This window comes from Pseudoliparis swirei, chromosome 8, assembly GCF_029220125.1.
Source record: "Pseudoliparis swirei isolate HS2019 ecotype Mariana Trench chromosome 8, NWPU_hadal_v1, whole genome shotgun sequence".
Taxonomy (NCBI): domain Eukaryota; kingdom Metazoa; phylum Chordata; class Actinopteri; order Perciformes; family Liparidae; genus Pseudoliparis; species Pseudoliparis swirei.
Window position 1 is genome coordinate 4269686 of NC_079395.1, and position 25848 is coordinate 4295533.

General features: G+C 42.6%; 1 protein-coding gene across 6 annotated transcripts in view; it reads right to left on the reverse strand.

The window, feature by feature from the left end:
- LOC130198609 (disco-interacting protein 2 homolog C) overlaps positions 1 to 25848 on the reverse strand; it is a 141837-nt gene that overhangs the window by 20553 nt on the left and 95436 nt on the right. For all 6 annotated transcript variants that reach the window (XM_056421838.1, XM_056421837.1, XM_056421835.1 and 3 more), the window contains exons 6-19: positions 20053 to 20199; positions 18613 to 18732; positions 17575 to 17772; positions 13203 to 13294; positions 8828 to 8938; positions 6439 to 6562; positions 5161 to 5270; positions 4270 to 4372; positions 4091 to 4155; positions 3052 to 3145; positions 2791 to 2910; positions 2547 to 2661; positions 1273 to 1412; positions 258 to 394 (exon numbers count right to left, since the gene is read on the reverse strand). In XM_056421838.1, the coding sequence (XP_056277813.1) occupies positions 258 to 394; positions 1273 to 1412; positions 2547 to 2661; positions 2791 to 2910; positions 3052 to 3145; positions 4091 to 4155; positions 4270 to 4372; positions 5161 to 5270; positions 6439 to 6562; positions 8828 to 8938; positions 13203 to 13294; positions 17575 to 17772; positions 18613 to 18732; positions 20053 to 20199 (1676 nt within the window). The remainder of the gene's footprint in view (positions 1 to 257; positions 395 to 1272; positions 1413 to 2546; positions 2662 to 2790; positions 2911 to 3051; positions 3146 to 4090; positions 4156 to 4269; positions 4373 to 5160; positions 5271 to 6438; positions 6563 to 8827; positions 8939 to 13202; positions 13295 to 17574; positions 17773 to 18612; positions 18733 to 20052; positions 20200 to 25848) is intronic.

Below are 25848 nucleotides of genomic sequence, written 5' to 3' on the forward strand. Positions count from 1 at the left end.
TGCATGCCAATTGGATAAAAATTTACTATGGTAAAAAGAAGATTTTGACCTTTTCATGCCCTTGACCTTGACCTTTGATCCGATCAATCCCAAAATCTAATCAAATGGTCCCCAGATAATAACCAATCATCCCACCAAATTTCATGCGATTCGGTTTAATACTTTTTGACTTATGCGAGTAACACGCATACAAATAAATACACGGCAATCAAAACATTACCTTCCGCATTTTCAATGCGAAGGTAACAAGCGCTCACCTCGAAGGTGTTCTTGGTCATGCCGGCCAGGCCGTAGTACGAGGTTCCCGTGGCGACCGTGCAGACGCACAACTCTCCGATCTCATCGGTTCTGCAGAGCTGAGGAACTCCTTCTGGTCGCACCACGCACATCGTGCCTGCAGCCGCACGGGGGGAGACGGTGTGGTCGTGAGGCAGAAACGACGAGGACGCCGTGCACGTCTACTGGTGTGCGTGAACATTTTAAGATCACCGATCCTTTACTTAAAAAGTACATGAGTTGGGTTTTCCTTTAGAAAGAATTATAAACGGCTTCAACACAAAGTAAGAAGTTGTAGATCGATCTTGAAGCCTTGAGTTTGACATTTTGGTGGTCGCCATCTTGGTTTTTTTGCAACCAGTGAACAGGAAGTGACCATATTAGGGCTGAGGATGAGTGATGTAGAGATGACCTGTCAATCACATTGAAGCCCCGCCCCTAAAGCATACCATGCTTTATGGTCTATTTCACTCTTAATGGATCATCATTTACTAAATGAACAAAAGAAATAAACACAAAAAAAAGGTACTTTTTTTTTTACAAAATGCTGATTTTTTTCTACTTCTCAATAATGGCAAAAATAAATACAGATTTTTTTAAATAAAAAAATAAATGCCATTTATCTTGGATAACAAAACTCATGAATAAGAACACATTTAAGATTATCCGGTCCGTTATGTTCTTAATGCTCAAAACTCATCATCCTTTAAAATATGCATAAAATGTAACGTGACAAGTCCAGATGGCGGTAAAGTAAAAGGTGATGGAGGAATGAAGAGTGAAGAAAGAATTAAAGAAAAAGAAAAGTACAAGAAATATGGCACAGCTTGAGTTAATTCTTGAAGTTGATGCATCAACACTTCTAGATTCTTACTTATAAATGTAAAATATACAAACTAACAAGTAACTTCAGAGAAAAAGCACCCAAAAAAAATACAATATCTCCGAGCAGATTCAAACTTCCGGTTCCTCCTCCCGTAAAAGTCTGCGTCTCACCTCCGGGCATGACGGCGCCGACGTCCTGCAGCGTGAGGACGGACAGCTTCTCCTCCGAGTCGACCCGGATCACGCCGTGACTCAGACCCTGCATGGACAGCACGCCGCGGCCCGCGGGGGTGCTGCCCTCCTCCACGGGCCTGCAGGACCAATCACAGCGAGGACAGGTATGTGAGTCAAGAAAGTCTTAGAAGAGGGGAGAACACGTCGGGTAAAGGGAGAGCGCAACTTTAGAAAGTCTTTTTTCTTTTTGGAAAAGGGCGAATGTTTCTGTTAAAGGGGCAGTACACCTGTAAAAACACATCAATCCTCTCTTCTTTCGTGGTATTTATGGATCTGTATTGTTTTGGTGTGAGCTGCCTTCTCTCCAAGATAATCTTAAACAATATAAATATTTTATCACCAGAAAGATAATCCACAGTTTTCTTCTTGTGAGCAGTTTCATGGAGGGAAGGAAAAAAGAGAGGTAGACAAATAAAAAGGGTATGTTTTAAATTCGGGGGTGCGCTGTCCCTTTAAGCCAAGACATAACAACAATAAATAATGTATATTTAGGGTGATTTAGGCGTAAGGTTAGAATTAAATTGGGGTTAAAGTTAGTAATAGGAGCTGGGGGCTGTGTGGGGAGCAGAGTGTCCTGATTTATTAACATTTGTTTATTTTTTATGCAGCTCTTCTGAAGATGAAGTGAGTTCATTACTTCACCGCCCGCTGAGGTAAAGTGCCATTTATTAGCATGTGTGTGGCACCAACATAAAACACACACACACACACACACACACACAACAAGGCTTTTAGAGTGTCGTAATTAAGAGCACGAAGCATAAATTGTGAATGGAAGCCGCCGCGGCTCGACTGTGATGTGGCGTGAACTGCAGGGCGGATGATGAAAGAGGGGGAGCGGGTTGCCAGTTTAAGTGTTTCAAAAGCCACAAAACGGGAACGTCAGGAATGTTTTACGAGTTAAATCAAGAGCGAGGCGTTAAGAAGAGATAAAAGAAAGAGACTTATTTACCGAGGACAGTAAACCGTGTGTGTGTGTGTGTGCAAATTATTTTTTAAATTGGAGGATTCGATCATGATGATGGCAACAAGTATTATTATTATTATTTATTTTTAAAGAACACGTCAAAACCCTTATTATTCATCACATTTAAATTACATTTTCCGAGCAACTCTTCATGCTTCTCAGTGCGTGTCTCGTGGTGTCTGACATGTGCTCAGGGCAATAAACACACATATGTCTTTGTGTGTGTGTGTGTGTGTGTGCGTACCTTCTTAAAGCGACAGTCAGGGCCTCGGGGGAGCTGGCACAGGGACAAATGACCTCCGGCTTCAGACCTTTAGTCTGGAAGACGTTGAGGAAGGCGTCGCAGGACGAGATCGACCCTGAGGGACGAACGTATACAAAATAAAAAAAAGTCATCGTGAATATTCCTGATGCCGAGTTAGAAATCGAACTTAGACGACCTCAAAATGTCTCAGTGTCAGAGAGAGCGTGTGTTTGTTTTTCCTCACAGGGATTCGAACCGTCCGCCACCACCAGCATGCGCAGGGAGCTCAGGTTGATGTCCCGCTGCTCCCGGTGGGCCACCAGAGCCCAGTGCATGTCCCGCGACTTCACACACGCCACCTTGGCTACACAAACGAACACACACACACACACACACACACACACACACACACACACACACACACTCGGTGAGATTTCCGATTTATTTTTCATGCTAAATGTCCGATCTTTATTTTTTCTCCAGTATTCCGTGTTGGTTTGTTTACCTTTGTGCTGGCAGACCTTTTGGATCCAGGACAGGGGGTTGACCTTCATGAGGGCGTACGGGATGCTGATGACGTGCGTCATGTTCATGACGCTCTGACGGGAGGCGGAGAGGGAGGGAGAAGTCAAACTGTGCAGCGCCGTGTCGGCCGAACGACAGAATCATGAGCGACGAGCTCTTCGACGGCAGGTTACCCGCGTGTGCACATTTAGCGTAGTTTATACTTTAATAAAAAGCACGAGGTGCACGTCTCGGGGTTTTACAACCAGGAAGAAAGAATCAACTTTTGAGTAAATATTTTGAATCTAGTTCACAGGTTGATCCACCGTAACTTCTTTCTTTAGCTGCAGAACAAATCTCTCAAAACCAAAATTAAAATGTGGTCAAATCAAGTAAAAACTAAGAACATAAGGTTTGTTAAATGTCCAAGAATTGATTTTATGTCGGCCGGAAATTACAGTATAGTTAATTATCAGCCCACTAAATTAGACGTCACGCACGCTATATACCTCTTGCTATATTTCAATTAATACAATAATAATTAAATAATAATAATATTAAAATATAATATTATTACTATTTTTTTTTAAAGGACAAAAAAGAAGAAATTGATCAATTTAGAATGAAACGTGAATGAAATATTTTGACAAAACTTATAGTATAAATGTTATTTTTGTAAGTAAATGATATACATTTATATATATATATATATATATAGTTAAACAGGTGGAAGAAGAAAGGGGCTGATGATAAAGAAGCAGTATTTTTGCATTGCATTAGATGCAGAGATATAAGATATATTCTTTCCATTGGTTTGATAAAAACACATTTATTCAGTCATGAACTCAAACGCTGTCTTCCTAAAAAAAAACAAGCATGCTTGAAAAGTAAGTCAGTAAGTAAGAAAGTACAGAGGAATGAAAACACTTCCTGACTGAAGTCGTCATAAATTGTGAGAAGTTAGGATTGTAAAAAAGATGTTCTATGTTAAATATAAAGTAAACACAAACAGTCACAGCTCTATATTCAGTGTGTCTTACGGTGAGGACGGCGTGCCACAGCCCCACGTCCTTCTTGAAGTCCAAGACGTTCACTATGGTCTCGGCTGGAGGACGAGAGAGAGAGAGAGAGAGAGACAGTCAGGGTGTGTGTAAGGTGAAAGGAACTGAAGCGGAAGTGAGTGTGTGTGTGTGTGTGTGTGCGTGTGTGTGTGTGTTACCTTCTGTATAAGAGCAGGACTGTGTGAGCGTCTGGCAGTGTGTGAGCAGCGATATCCTCATGACCGTCACTCCGAGGACGCTGCCGTCCTTACAGGTCTTATACTGGACACACACACACACACACACACAATGATGAACTTTTTTTTTTAGAAGGATTAAGTTTGACAGCTGAGAATGTTCTCCACAATAGAGTAACCGTAAAAAAAAAAGTTTATTCCAAAATAAATAATACATCTCTTTGATTATACTTGAAAGTGAATTCAATGACCCCCCCACCCTCCCCCCCGGCCCTCCTTGTAGCTTCTAAAATAATTACAAACTTTAAGTCCACAGTGTGACTTTAAAAAACATGAAGTCATCACGTTGCGATATGAATATTAATACGTTATCGAGGCCCGAATCAGATGCAAAGACGTGTGGATCGATGAATCTAAAGTTTCTTTGTTTTCTCGAGCCGACAGCGACCGATGGAGCTTCCCTCCAAAATAAGATCGTTTGAGAATGTCTGACAGATGACGTCTGCGATGGAAAACGACAGCACATTCTGGGCTGCTGTTATATTTATGAATCATGCCCGAGATATTAACACACACTAAAGGTTTAAAAAAAGAGGGATTCTTTGAGTCCTTTCCTCCGTCTGAAGGAAGCCTCTGTTCAAAAACAAAAGGTCGATCGTTTTTTCAATCATCGCTCCGCTTTCATCATCACGCCGTCGGCCTCTTTCGAGCCCCGGTGCAATCAAGGAGACGTTTCACCTGCAGCGACGGCTCAGAAGGTGCGTCGGAGGGCGAATTCAAAATCAATTGGACGAAATGAGAACCTTGTTTTGATCGTCAGAGCGGGCGGAGGAACCCCGGAAAAAAAGAAAAGAGAAACCACGCGAGCGTTACCTCGATGTAGGCCGTGTCCTGGTTGGCGTCCTTGATGTGCGGGAACCAGTCTCGGGGAGGTTTGGAGAGGTGTTTGGACTCCGTGACGAACCACAGCACCTTGGGCCAGCCTGGACACACAGGGTCACAAAACAAACGTCCTCATGCGTCCAGTGTCCAGGTGGAGCTTTTATTTCCTGACGCTGTCAGAATAAAACGCTTGTATTTAGTTTTATTGTTGCTTTGCATTTTTTATTATTTTTAAATTGTGTTTATCAGTGCTTGTGTATTATTTATCTTTATTGTTACCATCAAAATTATTATAATTATTATTTTTATGATTATTTTATTATTACCATGAACATTTTATTTTAACAGCGGATTTTAATTGTTTCTCATTTTAAATGGTTTCTTTTAATCATTGTTAGTCTTCCATTTCTATTTTGTGAAGCATTTAGTGACCTTTGTTTTAAAAAGTGCTAAATAAATAGTGTTTAATTTTCATTATGATTATTATGCTTATTAGGATTGTTATTATGATTGTGATAATTATTATTATAAAATTCCCTCTCTTTCTGATATTACTTCATCTGGATCTAGACGTCCGAGGAGTTGTTTTGCTGATCGAAATTATCCGTCGGTGTATTATTTGGTAGAGCGTCGACTGTTTTCACGTCCCTCATGAACGCCGTCGTCACGGCGACGATGCGTTTTGATTGTTTACATTAACGTCTGTATTACTGCTGCGGAAGTAGAGATAAGCCCTGTGAATGAGACGAGTTTAAAGCCCGCTGATCAATAGGAGGAGCACTCCCCCTTAATGAGACACACACACACACACACACTGCTGAATCCATACTGAGTGAGGAGCAGTAACTCTGGCGGCATCATGTTGCTATTTATACTTCCATTACTGAAAAAGCAAACAGTCGTTATTAATCAGGAGGATTGTCGCTCCCCTCGGTGCTAATGTCTCTCTATTCTCAATTCATCATGCGTCTCTCTCTTGCTTCTCGTCGGCTGCTTCCACATCGATTCTCTCTCTCTCTCTCTCTCTCTCTCTCTGTCTCTTTAAAACTGCCCAATTTAATAATAATAATGAAATAAAGAAATCCTGCATGAAGCCATAAAAGCACGAAAAAGAAAAGGCATCGGTTTTCTCAAAGTATATGAGCAGGAAAAAAGGAGCTGGACTCTTGACGCCTGATATTTAACACTAATGCCTTTAGAGTTGGTGCACGTTGCCATAAATAGCCTTCTTACGGTTAGCCTGTGTGTGTGTGTGTGTGTGTGTGAGACCTTTAAACTGTGGGATCTCTCCGGTGGGGCTCTTGGGTAACCCTTTGTGGCAGGCGTCGCTGGTCAGCGCCACCGTCACGCCGCAGCTGCCCAACAGGAAGCCGATCTGCTGACTGCCGGCGTCCTGGAGGGAGACGGAGACGTGTTCAGTCATCTGGATTAGATTCTGATCGATCAATAACGGCTGATAACCTGCTCAGCTCGTCGTGAAGTCGGTTTGTGAGAAGAAGCCGGGCTCGACGTGAAGAAAGTCGGCTTTTGGTTGCGCAAAACGTAAAATACGGTCACCACAGACTCCTGTGTGCACACACGTAACATTTAAATGTATCACTAATGCAATAAATATATATATTTTTAAATCTATTTATTTCGGGGGGCATGTTTGCAAAGTTTTTCTTTTTTATGTAATTAAATGTTGAAAAGAGGGAGAGACATTCGACGTAAAGACATCCGACGCGAAGACATTCGTCGTAAAGACATTCCACGTTAAGACATTCCACGTAAAGACATTCCACATAAAGACATTCAACGAAAAGACATTCGATGTAAAGACATTCCACGTTAAGACATTCCACGTAAAGACATTCCACGAAAAGACATTTCACGTAAAGACATTCGATGTAAAGACATTCGACATAAAGACATCCGACGTAAAGACATTCCACGTAAAGACATCTGACGTAAAGACATCCGACGCAAAGACATTCGATGTAAAGACATTCCACGTAAAGACATCCGACGCAAAGACATCCGACGTAAAGACATTCCACGTAAAGACATCCGACGTAAAGACATCCGACGTAAAGACATCCGACGCAAAGACATCCGACGTAAAGACATTCCACGTAAAGACATTCGACGCAAAGACATCCGACGTAAAGACATTCCACGTAAAGACATCCGACGTAAAGACATCCGACGTAAAGACATTCCACGTAAAGACATCAGACGTAAAGACATTTGACGTAAAGACATTTGACGCAAAGACATTCGACGTAAAGACATCCGACGAAAAGACATTCGACGTAAAGACATTCGACGTAAAGACATTCGAAGTAAAGACATCCTGACGAAAAGACATTTGACGTAAAGACATCCGACATAAAGACATCCGACATAAAGACATCCGACGTAAAGACATCCGACATAAAGACATCCGACGTAAAGACATTCGACGAAAAGACATTCGACGTAAAGACATCCGACGTAAAGACATCCGACGTAAAGACATTCGACGTAAAGACATCCGACGTAAAGACATCCGACGTAAAGACATTCGAAGTAAAGACATCAGACGTAAAGACATCCGACGTAAAGACATCCGACGTAAAGACATTCGACGTAAAGACATCCGACGTAAAGACATTCGATGTAAAGACATCCGACGTAAAGACATCCGACGTAAAGACATTCCCCGTAAAGACATTCGGCGTAAACAATCGGGGTCCAATAACGGAGATGGATCCTTTAATAACAACAAAATAAGTTTCGAGTCACGTTAAAAAGCAGATCGTACTCGAGGTGATGGAGCAACAACTGCTGAGGACAAACCAGAAACAGAACACACACACACACACACACGGCCCTGATTCCTCACAGCTCTCATGTGCCGGCCAACCCAAACGATGACTCAGCGGAGCTCGCCGTGTCGCCTGCGCTGCACCGCGACTCACCGCCGTGACTCATGGTTTTAAAGACTTGTTGACTGGCGTCCATCAGCTCTCAGGCCGGCTCTTCGTTACCCGCCAACGCCGCTCGGCGAGCGATGAAAAAACCCCTCGTCTGAGGTCCAAGTGTTGACTCAACCAGCTGAAGACTCCGTCACTTTCCCTCTTTCTGGAACGTCGCATGTTTAAATAAAGTTTTTTTTAAATTCTCCCTCCACTCTGATGAATGAGGCGATAATGAGGCGACGCCGCGTCTCGTCTGAGAGATAAACGTTTCGCCTCGTGAGGCAAACAAGGAAAAAAGGTTTTCCTGACTGAACTGTACGAACTTCATGACACATTCATCCTGAGACATCCGGAACACGCCGTCAACAGACTGAAGAAATCTCCATTTTCTCCATGTTTTTAGTCATAAAATGTTGCATAAATCAGGTCATAAATGATACGTGAACGACGCCCTGAAGAAACCTTCAGGATATACAGAGAGGGATGAAAGTGGAAAGTTTGGTGGATTCATTTGTGGATCATTTAAAAAGATTAAAAAACATGAAAAAAGTTAAAATTAGGCTTTCTAACGGTAACTGATGGTGAATTTAGGAGAAATCTACAGAATCGTCTGTTATGGAAGCTAAATGTTTTTTTTGTGTCTTAATTTAAAAAGCATCCATTCTCCTCCATCGCTGGACCTCATCCCTCGTTTCTTAGTTTCTTGGCCAGCTCACCTTCCTGGACAGCGGCACTTCTATCGGCACGGGGACGACCTCGGCCAGCAGGCAGCCGTAGAACGCCGTCATGAAGGCGGCGGGGTCGTTGTTTGGGAAGACCAGCGCCACCTGCAGGTCGGAGGGAGAACGATGGTGAGTCGCGTTGACGCATTTCAGGCCTAAAAACATGCGTTCAAAATGTATAGATGGGTGACGAATGTGAAGCGTGTGAGACCGATGACTGTGTGTGTGTGTGTGTGTGGTTGTGTGTGTGTGTGGTTTTTATTAGAGAAGAATAAAGCTGAATCTCTGGTCAACGTCTTCTCGCTTCATATCTTCCTGTTTCTACTGGTTTCTACCCAGTGAGTCCACCTCCTAGAACCATAAATATACATAAATATACATTTATGTATATTTATATAGATGCATCCCTCCCCTCTGTTCATCTCCCACAATGTTTCAGCTCATTTGACCTCAGTTCAAACTGATAACGTTTTTTATATATATAACGGCAGCAAAAATAAGACGACAAACCAAAACAAAAAGCTGAAAGATAATATATTTAACTTTTTTTTTTTAAAGGCGGTGCAGCATTCAATAAATATGTATTTATGTTATTTATTCGATATATATATCGGACGACGTACGGAACTATTTCGAACTAATTCCGAATTACGGCGTGTTTTATTTTTTGGTTCACGTCGTTTACGTAAGACGTTCTTTACCCTCAAATCAGAAGACTTCAAAACACTCAGAGATTACTTTTATTTGATTGTTTTCAACCCCAAAACATCCCCCCGCTAAACACCCGTTAGATGACGTCACCGGGACTCCGCTCTGTGGTGTTCCCCCTCCGCTCCCCCTGGCTGGCGGACCCTCCTGACATCACATCTGTGCAGCAGCTTTTCCTTTCCATCCGCCATCTTTCAAAGCCCCGGGACATGAAACAGAACCGCCGGCACGTCCGACATGTTCCGACGAGCTCGTCACTCGCAGCCGGAGCCTCCCGCTCGGCGGCCATGTTGGCTCCAGTTTGGCTCCGGCTGCATGCCATTGACGATGAGGGCGAACCCCCACCCACCCTGGCGTAAGTGCCGTTTAATAGCTTCCATACACAGTAGTGGGCTTGGTGTGTGTGTGTGTGTGTGTAGGGGTTAGGAGCTTAAAGCTAAGTGCACCGGTGTAATGGAGCTTCAACCGGGCTCGTGTTGACATGTTGGCCCTCGTCGGGTTTCATCTGCATACGATGAGAGAGCGCCGAGAGCTGCAGAGATCCAACGATGTCGTGCCGTATGATGAACACTCCGCTAAAGGGGCGGCGCCTGTTGTTGTTGGTTTTCCGGTTCATTGATTTCCACCTGTTTTTTGTTGTTGTTGTTTTTTCTTCATGTCCCTCTGACCCCCACATGTGTTCCTGCTTGTTGACGCCAGTATTTCCTGCACAGACACCTGGTCTGGTGATGCATTCTGGTTAATAAAAGTATATTCACACCTTCTCCCCGACACACACGATATCTTTTATTCATCATTGCCATCGGTGTTGTGTATAATGTCCAATGGTGTCATTTTAATGACGTCAAGATGCTATTTACATTGTTGTTTTGATTATTCTGGAGGTATGTACTTTATAATATGTTTGTCAAATATGCAACTGTTTCCACAGAAGCTTATCTCATTTATTAATAATAAAAAATAGCAGTAAAGCGGTAACACCGTTTAATATTAATTTAATTTTTTTAAAAATTAAATTCCTAATTGTTGTACACATTTTGTTTTTTAATCCAATATTCATATTAAAAATAAAATAAATGCATTAATACATAAATATAGTTGAGTTATAGCTCAAAGAACCAGATAGCAATTTCGTGTGCCACTTTTTTCCGTAGCGGTTTATAATTGTTGATAATTGTGGATTATGTCGCGGTATTTCATTAAAACTCATAAAGAATATTCTACTTAACCCTCCTGTTATGTTCGTTTCTTACATACAGCCGTGATGTTCCTGGGTCAATTTGACCCGGTTCATGTTGAATCATCCAAAAGTGGTCAGAAACCCAAAAATTCTAAAAACTCTAGTTTGTACCTCATCACCAACAACATTACTAACAATTAAATCAGTTTTTAGTGAAATTGAGTTATTTACCCCTCCATAGATCAGAGTTCAATCAGGAGCACTCACTCGTTTTAATGAAAAATACATGTTCAAACTATTTTTTAGGTACATTGAAAAAAATCTAAATCTAAATTGCATTAGTCTACCATAACATGTATTTTGTCCTAAATTTTATTTGCATTTTGTACGTTTTTTTTTCTCCATGGGGTGATGTAGATAAATAGAGATGAGACACCTGTGCTGTTCAGGGTCATAATGACACACCCACTAAAAATCAAGCCAAATGAGTCATAAAGGATTTGTATTGAAAGTAAACGTTAGTTCGATGACCAAAGGCCAGCACACAGTCATCCTCTTGGTGCAGTCGTATGTATCTGCAGAGTGTAATGTTGTAGGACTTCTCAGCAACCATTTTGTATGTTTGGCCCCTCCCCTGATACGTGTGAGTGGAGTTTTCCCTCAGGGAAAAATAAAGGTTCCCGTCAAAATAGTATCTGTATTTCTCTCACAGGTGCGGTCGTTAGAAAGTGTGTGTGTGGGTCTGAGATTGGGATGAGACAGGGTGTGTGTCTCTCCCAGTCAGACAGACAGTATATTAGAAGTACTATACTACATATGTATTAGTTGAGACATGAAAGAAACCCTCACATTAGTGTCCCATGTCCAATAAAGGTGTATTTAGGGGGAAAGTTAGAAGATGATAAACATTATTTGTTCTGTAATGTGTGCTTCTCATGTAGGGTGATGGGCACACAGCAGGATAGAGATGGTTTCCATAACAACCACCTGATTCTTTTGTTTGAAGTTTGAAATGTGTACAACTTTATATATGGGGTTGTGAACGGGGTGTGTGTGTGTGCTGATATGTGTGTGTTGGTGTCTGTGCGCGTGTGTGTTGGTGTGTGTGTTGGTGTGAGTGTGTGTGTTGAAACTTGGTGGGAGGGAGTAAGAAAGACTGCCCTACATTTACAAAGAAAGAAATAGTCTAAACGTGACTCTTTTGGTGACTTTTAGCCTTCACTTTCACAGCCGGGTCAAATTGACCCGGGAACATCATCTCTGTTATATAAACCTGCAGGGGGGGTTGCAAATACATGATATTTTGTTTGTATTTTTAAAAATGTTGATTACACTAAATAAGGCAAGCAGAAGAAGTTTTATACAGAAAAAGTACTTAGAAGTATTTTTCCTAGATTTTTAAACTTTGAAACGGGTCAATTTGACCCGCAACATAACAGGAGGGTTAACAAACATTTTAAACAAACCTCCAATTACCTCAAATTTAAACTTCTCTTGGTTCTGAAAGTCACATCCACAAACTTCCCCGGCCTCATTTCCACTTTTTTTCCCACATAAAACGACGACCCCGTTGCTCGTTTCTGTATAATTTATAATTTAATGAGTGATTAAATCTCGGCAGCGCTCTCAGTAAAACCCATCCTAAGAGACGTGACAATAAAACACTGTAATTTACTTTAAAACTTTGAGTGAAACTGTGAAAAAGACCAAAGCGTGTACAGTGATTAAAATACGCGCCGCCCTTCCGGCTGAGATGCCTTCAAAATAAAATACCCCACGTGAGAGAGACGACACATGTGTCCATTGTTAAAACAACAAAGGGCTTTTTTTTCTGGCAGGTAGCCAGAGAAAATCTTTGAGAGTTTTTTTTTGTAACCAACCGCTCTGATGTTTTAATACGAAGGGAAACCAAAAGTCTGGACTCTTCAAACTCACAGAATAAATAAACGACCTTGACTTGACCTCTGGCGGTGTGGAGCCTGGCACACGGTTTTGGTTTTGTTGTCACACTTTCCACAACGAGGAATGCAACTGATGTGGATGAGATCGCATTCGAGTAACTGACGTAGCTCGTTCAAAAGGAGAATGAGAAACTGTGCCTCGGGCTTTTATTTTGAAAGGTAAGAGTGCAAGAAGCGGATCGGGTCAGTGCTGCCTGTGTCGAGGTGGAAAGGAATAATGAAGTCACTTGTTATGTCATTTTGTTGAGGCTATGTTGGCCGGAGAATTTCAGAAACCCGTCGGTGACGACATCAATATTTCAGACCCATATTCATAACGCACACCTGAATAAAAAGAATTCTCCGAAAACATCAACAATATTGAAATGTCGTGTTTTTTTTTTTAATCGGAAAATGCTGCATCCCGAAAATGACCCAATTCAGACACGGATGTTTCCACGAACCGCCTCAATTTCATTTTGTCGTCCTCCATTTAGAATAGCGGTGCACGTGCGAGCCGCCGGCGTCCCTCGCCACTCACCCGGTCCCCGGGCCTGACGAGCGGCTCCTGCTTGGTTCCCAGCTTGTGCAGCAGGTTGAAGGCCACCTTCACGCTCCTGGACCACAGCTTTCCTGAAGGCAGATCACAAGGATTACGATTGTGAAAAACACGCACACACACACACACACACACAGACACACACACACACACGAGGGACGGACGCAACAAAGGATGACCTCACGGGTCCGCCACATGCAAGACATTACACATGAAAGGCATCGGTCCTCCTCCGGTATGGAGACCAGAACCGAACCTCCGCTGTGGAGTAATTGGATCCATGTACAGCGATACTTTAAAACACACACACACACACACACATCAGAGGGAGTCATGCAGGCGACGTCACTATATAATTCGAGTGATTCAGGGCTTTTTGGTGTCTGGACGAAGGTTTTTAGGCAACGTGGACTCAAACTTGAGAAGCATTGTTTTTTTCTAAAAAAATACCAGCCCTGTGTGTAAATATAGACGTATTAAATATATTATGATCACATCTCTCCAATCAGTTTCATTGTGCCCGCCAGGCGTAGCTGCCTCTGTTCATTAATGCACTGAAACTCACAACAATGGAATCAATCAATCTCTTTTTTCTTCTTCTTCTCCTTTCTTTCTTCTTCCTTCAATTGAGATTGGCAGACGCAGATATTGTGCATGAGCGGTTCCTCATTGTTTTCCCCCCCGCCATGTGAGGTTTGTCTGACGTTTGTCAGAGCTAATGAAATGAAGGGAAAAAAGGATTCCTCCAGGAAAGAGAGAGAGAGGCAGAGCAACACTGACTCAGGCACTGAAGTGTCATTTAAAGGAAGAATTTTCAGTATAAAATACCAAAGAAACACAAATTGTGTCCTTCAGGATCATAAAGTGTTTCCCCCCCCATTAAGACTTCAGAGAGCTCCGAAAGTAATGAAATCTGCCTGGCAACACGCATCCAGGTGGAGGAGAAATCCTTGGTTGTAGACAGCCATGATGATCCATCAAAATAATCGAAAAACTTTAATATTTTGGTCACTATTGTCTCGTAAATGCACCAATAAAATAAAAAATAAAAAAATCCATCTAATGGATAATAATTAATTATTTCAGGCACGAACGTTTTTTCCGTGTGATTTTAACTCGTGACCCTTTAAAGCAAAGACATTTTCTTTTTTCAGATCACTTCGAAATACACATATATATATATATATATATATGGTGTATATATATATATATATGGTGTATATATATTTATATACATACATACATATATATATATATATATATATTGGTGACCCCTCAGATTCTTAAGCGACTCTCTGATGGTGAACCGCTGCTTTTAACTAAACTGATATCCATTTATTTTCTGTGTGGAAACTGCTGCAGTGACCGTGAGTCAGTTTTTCGGGATGAAGGATGCCCTTCATCAGTCCAGGTGGGCACCCTGGAGGTGGTGACACCCGGAGAGAAAACAAGTCCAACAATCAGAGGAGGATAGTCCGTTGACCTGCAGTGACTCAGCCAGCCCGAGAAAAGACGTCCAGACGCCTTTTATCCTCCGAGGCCGAGGAGCTGGAACGCTTCCGTGTAAATTGAAAAAGAAGAAGAAGCCTCTTTTGTTCTGAAACTAGACGTTAGCCGCCCGAGAGCAGCGGCTGACGCGGAAAAATGACCCCCGAGGACTAAACGGGTTGCCGCTCAGAGACGGCGGGTCAGACCGTCAGACAAAAGGACGACACGCCGTCTCTGCACTCAACATCTCAGACGCGTTACGCAACGGCTTTCAACTGATGTGTTGTTGTTGTGCCCACGTGGATGTACAGCATTCAGGTGGGCTGCATGTCATCCCCCCTCTCCCTCTCTCTCTTTCTTTCTCTCTCTCCTCCCCACCCCCTCATTCCCTGTCAATAAAGGCAATAAAATCCCCCCCAAAAAATAAGCTGAAAAAAAAGAGGTGTCTAGGCGGGCAACTTGGCATCAGCTTTTGGATGCCAGGTTGATCTGCTCCTGGAGGAGGAGGAGGAGGAGGAGGAGGAGACTGCAGGTCCGAGAAGACTTGAAACTAGAGACTGAGACCATGAATCACTATTAATTTCTTCATATACTTATTTTTGCTTGAGTCGCCCCTGGTGGTCAGGAGAGAGAATGCAGCTTTAACACATGAAACATAGACTTCTATACAACCAGAGGAGTCGCCCCCTGGTGGTCAGGAGAGAGAATGGAAGACGCTGCAGCTGAAGTGGAGTATCAGGACTCCTAAACTGTGTAAAATATGAGAGTATAAGTCGATCCTGGGAAGTTCCTCGATGGTGAAGAAGTTCTGCGGAAGTTCAAAACAGGATTTCTAGATTATAGAAAACACTCCAAACAAACAAACAAACAAACAAACAAAAAGCACCCAGGCGACAATCAAAGGAGACAAAGACGCTTTATGCGCCGTATGGAAATCCAGGAGTCTCTATTGATGAGGTGATCCGATCAGAGCTCCCTGAGACTCTCGCCTTTAAGAGAAAAACAAGTTTGCCAGCGTGGCGAGGGTTGAGTTCAAGGACAGCGGGAGAATTCGGTATCACGCGTTCTGTCTGTTCTCCCAGACAAAACAAGTTTGTCCTCGTCAGCCAAGACATCAAAGGGAAAGACACCGCAGGAATAAAAGATAAAGGAAGATAGAGATTTAGATTCAGCACTGCACACACACACACACACACACACACACACACACACACAGTCTCACCATGGCGTTGTCTCTCTGGTGACAGACTCCGGAGTGCCGGCTGAAGACATTTCACAGTCTGGTGAGAACATATCATCAGCTCTGCAAGCTCACGCCTCGCACACGAATGCACACACACACACACACACACACACACACACACACACGCACACACACAAACTCACACACAGTACGCCTGTTGGTTGGATGGGGTGCGTTAGGGACGCTGAGTCTGGGTTAATGGCCGTGTGATCCCGTGTGGTGCAAACAGAGGAGGGAGTACCATTCTTCATCTTCTTCTTCTTCTTCTTCTTCTTCTTCTTCTTCTTCTTCTATTGACTAAACTCCAACTACCTCACATCATCATGCAGTGTATATTTCCAATTCTTCTTCTTCTTCTTCACTTTAATATCTTCTTCTTCTTTAAGTTCATACCTTTTTCTTCTTCTTCACTTTTATACCTTCTTGTTCTTCTATTGACTAAACTCCAACTGCCTCACATCATCATGCAGTGTATATATCCCATTCTTCTTCTTCTTCTTCTTCTTCTTCTTCTTCCACTCTGTGACGTTGGGCCTCATCAACGAGGTTTTTTTTCTCCAAAGTGTGTTTTTCACACGTTGCTAATGCGCCTCGCGGCTCCGTCTGGCTGCCATTAGAGGGATGATGCTCACGCAGCGGGTGTTACACATTGTCTGGTGCTTCGGTTTAAATCAGCTCGTGAGAGCCCAACCGTATGTGCCGGGGAAGAAAAAAAAAACTATTTGGGAGAAAAGCCCCGCTGTGTTGTCATCCCACGATGAAGATTGATATGAGGTCACGTGGGATCTCGGAAGAAAAATCATTTTTCATGATGTATAAATTTGATCCGTCACGATGATCGGACTCTGATCCGTAATGTTTTGTGATACTTCATCAGTGAAGAGCCTTCAGGCCGTTATCGAACATCTAGTCACTTCTTGTACATTTTGTTTACTTTAAAGAGTTTTAATTGCTAAATTCAATCAGAATTTTGACAATTCTATTCAAAAAATGTTATTGACTGGTTGGAAAAAAAGTACATGGTTATAATTGTCAAAGAAATAACTGGTATCCAAACTCAGGTATCGTATCAGTGCCGGTATTTAAAAATGGCCACTAATATCCAGGTTTAATGCAAATATTTAAACATTTACTTCCTCAGTTGCCACTGGAAACTGAAAATGTGTCATTATGGGATGCGATCACAGTGAACTTCAAAACTATGATTCCTGCATTGTGGTTGTTGTCGAAAAATAGACATTTGTGTGAAATTGTCATAATTAGCTAATTAAAAATTATTTTCAGTTAAGGGACAACATTTTTTTTGTGTGTGTGTGATTTCATCGACCATCAAAATCCAATCTGCTCATCCTGGAGTTCAGGTGGCAGTTTTTCCAAATTTAAAGAAACTCCCTTATGGCGTCTTAGATATTGCGTTCGTACGAATGGGATTGGGGTCACAGTGACCTTTGACCTTTTGACCATCAAAGTCCAATCAGATCATCCTGAGTCCAGCTGGATTTTCATGCCAGATTTGAAGAAATGCCTTCGAGAAACTTAAACGATGAAGACGTCTACGTAAAAATCGAGCTGAGACGATAGATTGACCCCCCGCGGGGTTTCTCCGATCGGCGCTTCGGTTACCGTAGGTGAGCACGTAGAGCGGCTTGCCGTTGGTGTCCATGGTGGTGAGGCAGGGGGCCTTCGGGGAGATGGTGCCCCACCTCTGCAGCGCCGCCTCCAGAGACGGGGGCCAGTTGGTCACCACGCCCAGCTGCTCGCCGCGCGTGGCCAACATCTGGGCGCCCTCCGCCTTGGGCTGGTTGGGGTCCGGCTGCTGGACTGGAGGACAGAAGAAAAACACGGTGAGGGACGCTCCGATGTGGAGGTGATGCAAAAAAAATATATCGTTACGGAGCGGACGACTACTACGAGGACTACGACAACTACTACAACTACTACGAGGACTATGACAACTACTACAACTACTACGAGGACTACGACAACTACTACGAGTACTACGACTACTACGAGGACTACGACAACTACTACAACTACTACGAGGACTACTACGAGGACTACGACAACTACTACAACTACTACGAGGACTACTACGAGGACTACGACAACTACGAGGACTACGACAACTACTACGAGGACTACGACAACTACTACGACTACAACTACTACGACTACTACTACTACGACTACTACTACGACTACTACGACAACTACTACGACTACTACTACGACTACTATGACTATTAAGAGGACTACGACTACTACTACTACCACTACTGCTATGAATACTACGACGAAGACGAAGACTAATTATTTTAATATAAGCTACCTGGAAGCAGTTCAAATTAGCCTCCATCGTTAATTCTAATCCTGTAATATAAAATGTCTGAAACGGGCCATTCGGCATGAGTACTTGTATTTTTTGTATTTGTATGTTGAAAACTTTAAGTATATTTTGATGCCAATACTTTTGTACTTTTGCCTTGAACATGTAACTCTTACTCATTGCATAGTATTCTCCTAGTATTTCTTCCACCCTCTGCCTCCAGCCCCCTAATAAAATCCGGTTATGTAGTATGAGAATCACATTTTTTTTTTTAAGACACATCAGACCGAGCTTGGAATATTTATTTTCAAAATAAAAGGGGGTGAAGTTATTACCTTCCAGCAGCTCCTCGAAGTCGTCGACAAAAAACTCCCTCAGCGGCGGCCGCTTGGGTCTCTTCAGAGTGTTGACGAGCTGCTGTATTTTGGCTGAAACTCTGCTGCTGACTGGGACACCTGCAGGGGGCGATCACACACACACACACACACACACACACACACACACACACACACGTTGGTAATTAAAGTCTCGCGTTTCTTTTCCACTCCAGTGTTAATCAACTAAACGAGACACTCATAAAATCAACGAGAGACGAGGAACAAATTGCTCTCTCTCTCTTCTGCATGGATTTAATACGCGATGTCGCCGTATCTCTAAACACCTGAACGCATCTCATCACATGGAGCAGAAGTCAGAAGGAAATGTGAATAAATGTTCTTAAATCGTGATGAAGTCTATGTAGTCGTCCATCTACAAACAAATAAACCATCACAGAAAGACAGAGATGCAACTTTGGTTCCAGAGAAATGAAATAAAATAAGAGATGCTAAGGATTCTCCTTATCATATTAAAAATAAAGTCAATTTTACTGGCATGAAGAGAGTAAACTAGATTACAGTGAAATGCTTCCGAACTAAAGGACGAGTGCAGCTTTCAAAGAGAAAGCTTCAGCTCCTCAGACGAGTGAAGCTTTAAACCATGAACCTCAATGTGCTGGTGCAATGTGGTGGTGCAAAGTGATGGTGCAATGTGATGGTGCAATGTGCTGGTGCAATATGTTGGTGCAATGTGCTGGTGCAATGTGAAGGTGCAATGTGATGGTGCAATGTGTTGGTGCAATATGTTGGTGCAATGTGATGGTGCAATGTGTTGGTGCAATGGGATGGTGCAATGTGATGGTGCAATGTGCTGGTGCAATGTGTTGGTGCAATGTGGTGGTGCAATGTGATGGTGCAATGGGATGGTGCAATGTGGTGGTGCAATGTGTTGGTGCAATGTGATGGTGCAATGTGATGGTGCAATGGGCTGGTGCAATGTGGTGGTGCAATGTGGTGGTGCAATGTGATGGTGCAATGTGTTGGTGCAATGGGCTGGTGCAATGTGGTGGTGCAATGTGTTGGTGCAATGTGTTGGTGCAATGCAATGGTGCAATGCAATGGTGCAATGTGTTGGTGCAATATGATGGTGCAATGTGGTGGTGCAATGTGCTGGTGCAATGTGGTGGCGCAAAGTGATGGTGCAATGTGGTGGTGCAATGCAATGGTGCAATGTGTTGGTGCAATATGATGGTGCAATGTGGTGGTGCAATGTGCTGGTGCAATGTGGTGGCGCAAAGTGATGGTGCAATGTGGTGGTGGTGCAATGTGTTGGTGCAATGTGGTGGTGCAATGTGCTGGTGCAATGTGGTGGTGCAATGTGGTGGTGCAATGAGCTGGTGCAATGTGTTGGTTCAATGTAATGGTGCAATTTTTTTGTTATCGGTATTAAAAACTCACCGTCTCCGGTCTCCATCAGCTCGGCGTTGCCGTACTTGGGCGTCGGCCTCTGGGCGGCGGTGCCGGCGCCCGGCGCTCTCTCCACCTTGATCCCGTCGGCGGTGTTGTTGGTGTAGCCGGTGACGTCCGGAGGGGCGGAGTGGTTCTCTGGGAGGTGAGGAAACAAGAAGAAGGGGAGGGGGGAGGAGTTAGTTCCCACACATCCTGCTGTTAAAATTTTACAATCAGGACCAATTCAACAGTTCAAATAAATCAAGTTGGTGTTAATTATTTAAAATAAGACCCCCCACACACACACACTCACTGTTTAAAATAACAACTATTGCATCACAGCCGTTAAAGATGAAGCACTAAAAGGGGCTGAAGTGTAATTGCTGCCACCAGTTGCGGTGTTGTCGTTTTTTAATGTTTAAGCGTTGAAGGAAATTGAGGTTTCAGTTGAACTTTGTTTGTTGAATGAATGTTTAAAGTTGACGTGTCAAATAAAAGTAATCGTTGAAAGCAGTTGAGCTGTGAGTCTCTCTTTTTTTTAAAAAGAGAATCATGAGAAATCGGCCAGTTGGGAAAGTTTAAGACAAACTCGTCGGGGAACTAGACGACGCGACACGTTAATGAATTAAAGAACACGGCTGAGAAATGAACTAAAAACACTGTTGAACAACAACTTTGAGTCTAAAGCGACTAAATTAAAGTGAAACCCTCTGGATGAAGCTACTCAGCCTCACACTGATACATCATGAATGCTTCTCTCTACACATCCATCAACGGATTTATTCCAGGCAAACCTGCAGCTTAGAGACACTGGAAATAAAGTTTGAGCTTCGGCCACAAATATATATATATATATATTTTTTAATGTCACTCCTCGGGAAGACGGAAACGACTCCATTTCCACCCGTGTCGTGAGTGTGTGTCGGCCTATCTGGTGAGCCAGGTGTTTCAAAGCTTTCATCACTGCCTCAAATATTTTTTTTCGGGTGCTATTCGACAGACATCAAACAGTGTTTACTGTTTTGGCCCCTGGGGGGGAGAAGGAGGAGGAGGGGGGGGGGGGGTTGGTAATCTTCACTTTGAGTGGTCGGAGCATGAAAATGATGCGTGGAGAGAAAGATGCACGCTGAATATGAAAAAGGGGGGGAGGCATGTTTGGCGCTGCCTGTCGTGGCGTCGGTACTGTCACTTTAAATTCAGACGGAGTTATCGATCAATCGACGTTGTGGGATCAGATGCCCCGTGCGGTCGTTGACGTTGGAGAAAATCTCTCTTTCTCTCTCTAAATGCAGCTGAATCGATCCCTGGAGGTCAGAGGTCGCGCTGAAGGTGTAGCACAGAGGCGATGAGGATGGAAATCATCTTCAACCGGACGGTATGCGAGGAGCGGACGTGAAATGCTTTTATTTTGAAGGGCTGCTCGTGTATACAAAACAGAATTAAATTCATATTTTCGCCATTTGGTTTAAGTTTTTTGTCTTTCCTAATTACAAAAATGGAGGGATGGGGAAGATAATATAAGAAACGCCTCGAAATAAAATCCACTACACCAACTATGACCTCACGGCTAAAATAAATAAGAGACCGCTCCTCGACGGCGTCGACGACGACGACGCTCTGAGAGGCGTCGTAAAAAGGGGCGTCGCCTTTATGGCCGCGTGGGGTTTGAACATGTGAACCGCGTAAAGAGGCCAGGATGTGACGGTGGAACGCCTCCTCCCCAAAACACCAACGTGGCGACCGTCCTCCACCCGTCTGGTTTCCTCACGCCGGATGTTCTGGAACTCGTCTTCAGGGATTTGATCCGAAAAAAAACGTGAAAAAAAAGAAACGAGCGCATTAAAAAAATTACGAAATCCGCGTCCACGTACTTTGAAAATTTACTTGAACCTTTAATATCTGCTTTGTTTGGATCTCCACTATATTTATTAAGGTATCATGTATTATATCAAGTATCGTATAACTTATTACTTATCGTAACACCTATCACTTAAATTATTAGTTATCGTGTCACGTATCGTAATATTTTTTATAAAATTATAATTAAATAAAAAATCTTATTATCTTACATATCTTAAATTTCTTAAGAAATATATTTAAGAAATAGAATAAAAACACCATTATAATATTGATACAATGACACCCACCCACAGAAACAAGTTCATCAATTATAATACAAAAAGGCACTTTCTGGTCACGCCAGTGTTTTGGTACATTTTGTAAAGGAAAAAAAAAAAGATGTTTAATTAACCCTTGTGTTGCCTTCGGGTCATTTTGACCCGATTCAATATTTAACCCTCCTGTCGCCTTCGGGTCAATTTGACCCGATTCAATGTTTAATGTCGGTGTTCTTTCGGGAGTCAACAAACAAACATAAAGTACCTCACACTTAAACTTGGAAAACAATATTAATTCTAATAATTTTCTGGAGATTTTAATAGCTGGGGTCATATTGACCTCAAGGGTAAAATATGTTAGTAAATATAAAGGTAACAGGAGGGTTAAACATTGAATCGGGTCAAATTGACCCGAAGGCAACACAAGGGTTAAATCTTAAGTAAAAAGGTAAAAATGAAACACCAAAGTATGGTTTACATTTTGTACTACCGTGTCATTTGCAAGTGCCTTCATCATTTCAAGCGTTTGATTGTAAAAAGAAATGAAGAAGGATTTAATCATCCTAAAATGTGAAATTTTTTACCGTCCAGCGACTGAACGAAGACGTTGTTTTTGGTCTCTCAGTCTGACCTCTTTCTTAATATTTCGTCATTCTTATACACAAGACTTCCTTTGAGCAGTGAGTTGTTTTTCAATCAGCTTCCAGATTTAAAAAAACTAGGGCTGTGAAACGATTAAAAATTTTAATCGGGTTAATCACAGGTTTTTGTGGATTAATCATGATTAATCACATATTACCGATATTCTCGGTATATTTTGTGAGAACATAGAGATTTATGACAAAAGACGGATATATACATTTATACATTCTTCTATACAATGGTGCTGCAACTCAGCAGTTATTTAGCAGTTTTCTTCCATATGGAACATTAATACATCTTCATCCTAAACAGAATGTTTATCCCTCCTGTCACCTTTCGGGTCAATTTGACCCCATTCAATGTTTAATGTCGGTGTTCTTTGGGGTCAATTTGACCCCAGGCTGTTTTTCACTGTGTCAAACATATCAGAAATATCAACTTTTTTATTTATTTAAAGGGCTATTTAGGTAGTCAACAAACAAACATAAAGTGCCTCACACTTAAACTTGGGAAACAATATTAATTCTAATAATTTTCTGGAGGTTTTAATTGCTGGGGTCAAATTGACCCCGAGGGTAAAATATGTTAGTAAATGTAAAGGTAACAGGAGGGTTAAACAGAGCATGTTTCTCAACCATTAACTCCACCATGATACAATCTAAAGGTGGACAGATTGACAAGTGCCTTTCTTTTTGCTCGGTCCCGATGCCCGCGCACGGAGCTCTGTGGCGCGCCAGACGGAGATCGATAAGTGTTAACGCAACGCGTAGAGACAGAGATGACATGCTGCTGTGGAGATACGATCAACAACAGACGTTTAGTTTAATAAAAGAACAAAGGCGTGCTATAGAGAACATGTCAGGGGGCGGGCCAATCTTTTTAATGTCATGCGATCTACCGACACTACGCCGCGATCGACTGGCAGGTCGCGATCGACGTGTTGAGACCCTGATCTACAGGAAGTAAAAGTCGTAACAAGGTTTCCGTAGGTGAACCTGCGGAAGGATCATTACCGATGAACAGACTGTCTGCATGAGAGCGGACAGAGTTCAGATTGAAGTGGTGTATTGGAAGCTCATTTTGCAAGTGACTTTTTTTTCGTCCCAACGACCAACAACAGACGGATTGGAAGCTCATTCTGCGCATGCGTTAAATGCGTAAAAAAAAAAAAACTAGTTAAACCTGTAATTGGATTAACTGAGTTAACGCGTTATTTTTCACAGCACTAAAAAAAACCTGAATATATATCACAATGAAAAGTCCCCAGTGTATGTTGAAATATGCAAATGAGGCAATGTCTCGTTAAATATGTGATAATTGTCGTAGATTCATCTGAACATTGGATAAAATGTTTTTTTTAGAGGGGATTAATATCTCTTTTTATCACTACATTATTATTATTATATGTGAACAACCTTCAACATATAGAGAGGAATGAAAGTGTAAAGTTTGGTGGATGTCAGAGAAAACTCTTTTTAAAGATATGTTTTGAAGATTGAGAAACATTTTACAGACAGATGAATAAGGTCAAACAATAATAATACATCAAAATAAAAAAATAAAAATGAGGCGTTATCTCATGTAAACTTTTGCTTAATTTATAGGAAATCTACCTAAATAGACAAAGTATTCAAATAAACACCTACATGTGTATTTTGGATGTTTTCTAGTCTGAAAAAAACATGTTATGGAAGCAGAATTAACCAGTGAATGAAATTAATATGTTTTTAGGGGGTATGTCCCCCTAATTTAAGCCAGATGCTCAACTTTAAACAACATGTTTTGGTGATTTTAACACTTAGCAGCGATCCGATCTAACCGAGTCCCGGGACTTTGTCAGTAATGTTTGATATCGGCATGTTTTCATGTCGTGTCTCTTCCATCCGCTCACGCCAAAACCGCTGAGTCATCGAGGACATGGAATAAAGACATGAAGATATGACGTGGAGGGATGAAGAAACAAGCAGAGAGAGAGAGAGAGAGAGAGAGAGAGAGAGAGAGAGAGAGAGAGAGAGAGAGAAATGACTCCCAGACACAACATAATACTTTATGAAGCCAGAGGCTAATGACTGTCACACGCTGTACCAACATCTGGGCTGCTGTTTGAGCTGCAGCCAACGAGACATGGAGTCGTTTATCTGACTGTGTGTGTGTGTCTGCGTGTGTGTGTGCGTGTGTGTGTGTGTGTGTGTGTGTGTGTGTGTGTGTCTTGCATGAGTATCCAGTGACCTCATCAGAATGCATTTGTGATGATGTGTGACTGGGAGGAGGAGGAAGATGATGATGATGATGATGGTGATGATGAATGCCTCCTTCACTGCAGGAATAGCAATCAGGGTGTGGGAGGCGGCTTCAGGGACACCTCCACCCTGGTGAGACACCTGGGGAGTCACCTGGTGAGACACCCGGTGAGACACTTGATGAGACACCTGGTGAGTCACCTGGTGAGACACCTGACACTTGATGAGACACCTGACACCTGGTGAGACACCTGGTGAGACACTTGATGAGACACCTGACACCTGATGAGACACCTGGTGAGACACTTGATGAGACACCTGACACCTGATGAGACACCCGGTGAGACACCTGGTGAGACACTTGATGAGACACCTGGTGAGACACTTGATGAGACACCTGGTGAGTCACCTGGTGAGACACCTGACACTTGATGAGACACCTGACACCTGGTGAGACACCTGGTGAGACAATTGATGAGACACCTGGTGAGACAATTGATGAGTCACCTGACACTTGGTGAGACAATTGATGAGACACCTGACACCTAGTGAGACACCTGGTGAGACACCTGACACTTGATGAGACACCTGACACCTGGTGAGACACCTGATGAGACACCTGACACTTGATGAGACACCTGACACCTGGTGAGACACCTGATGAGTCACCTGACACCTGATGAGACACCTGGTGAGACACCTGACACCTGGTGAGACACCTGGTGAGTCACCTGACACCTGGTGAGACACCTGATGAGTCACCTGATGAGTCACCTGACACCTGGTGAGACACTTGATGAGTCACC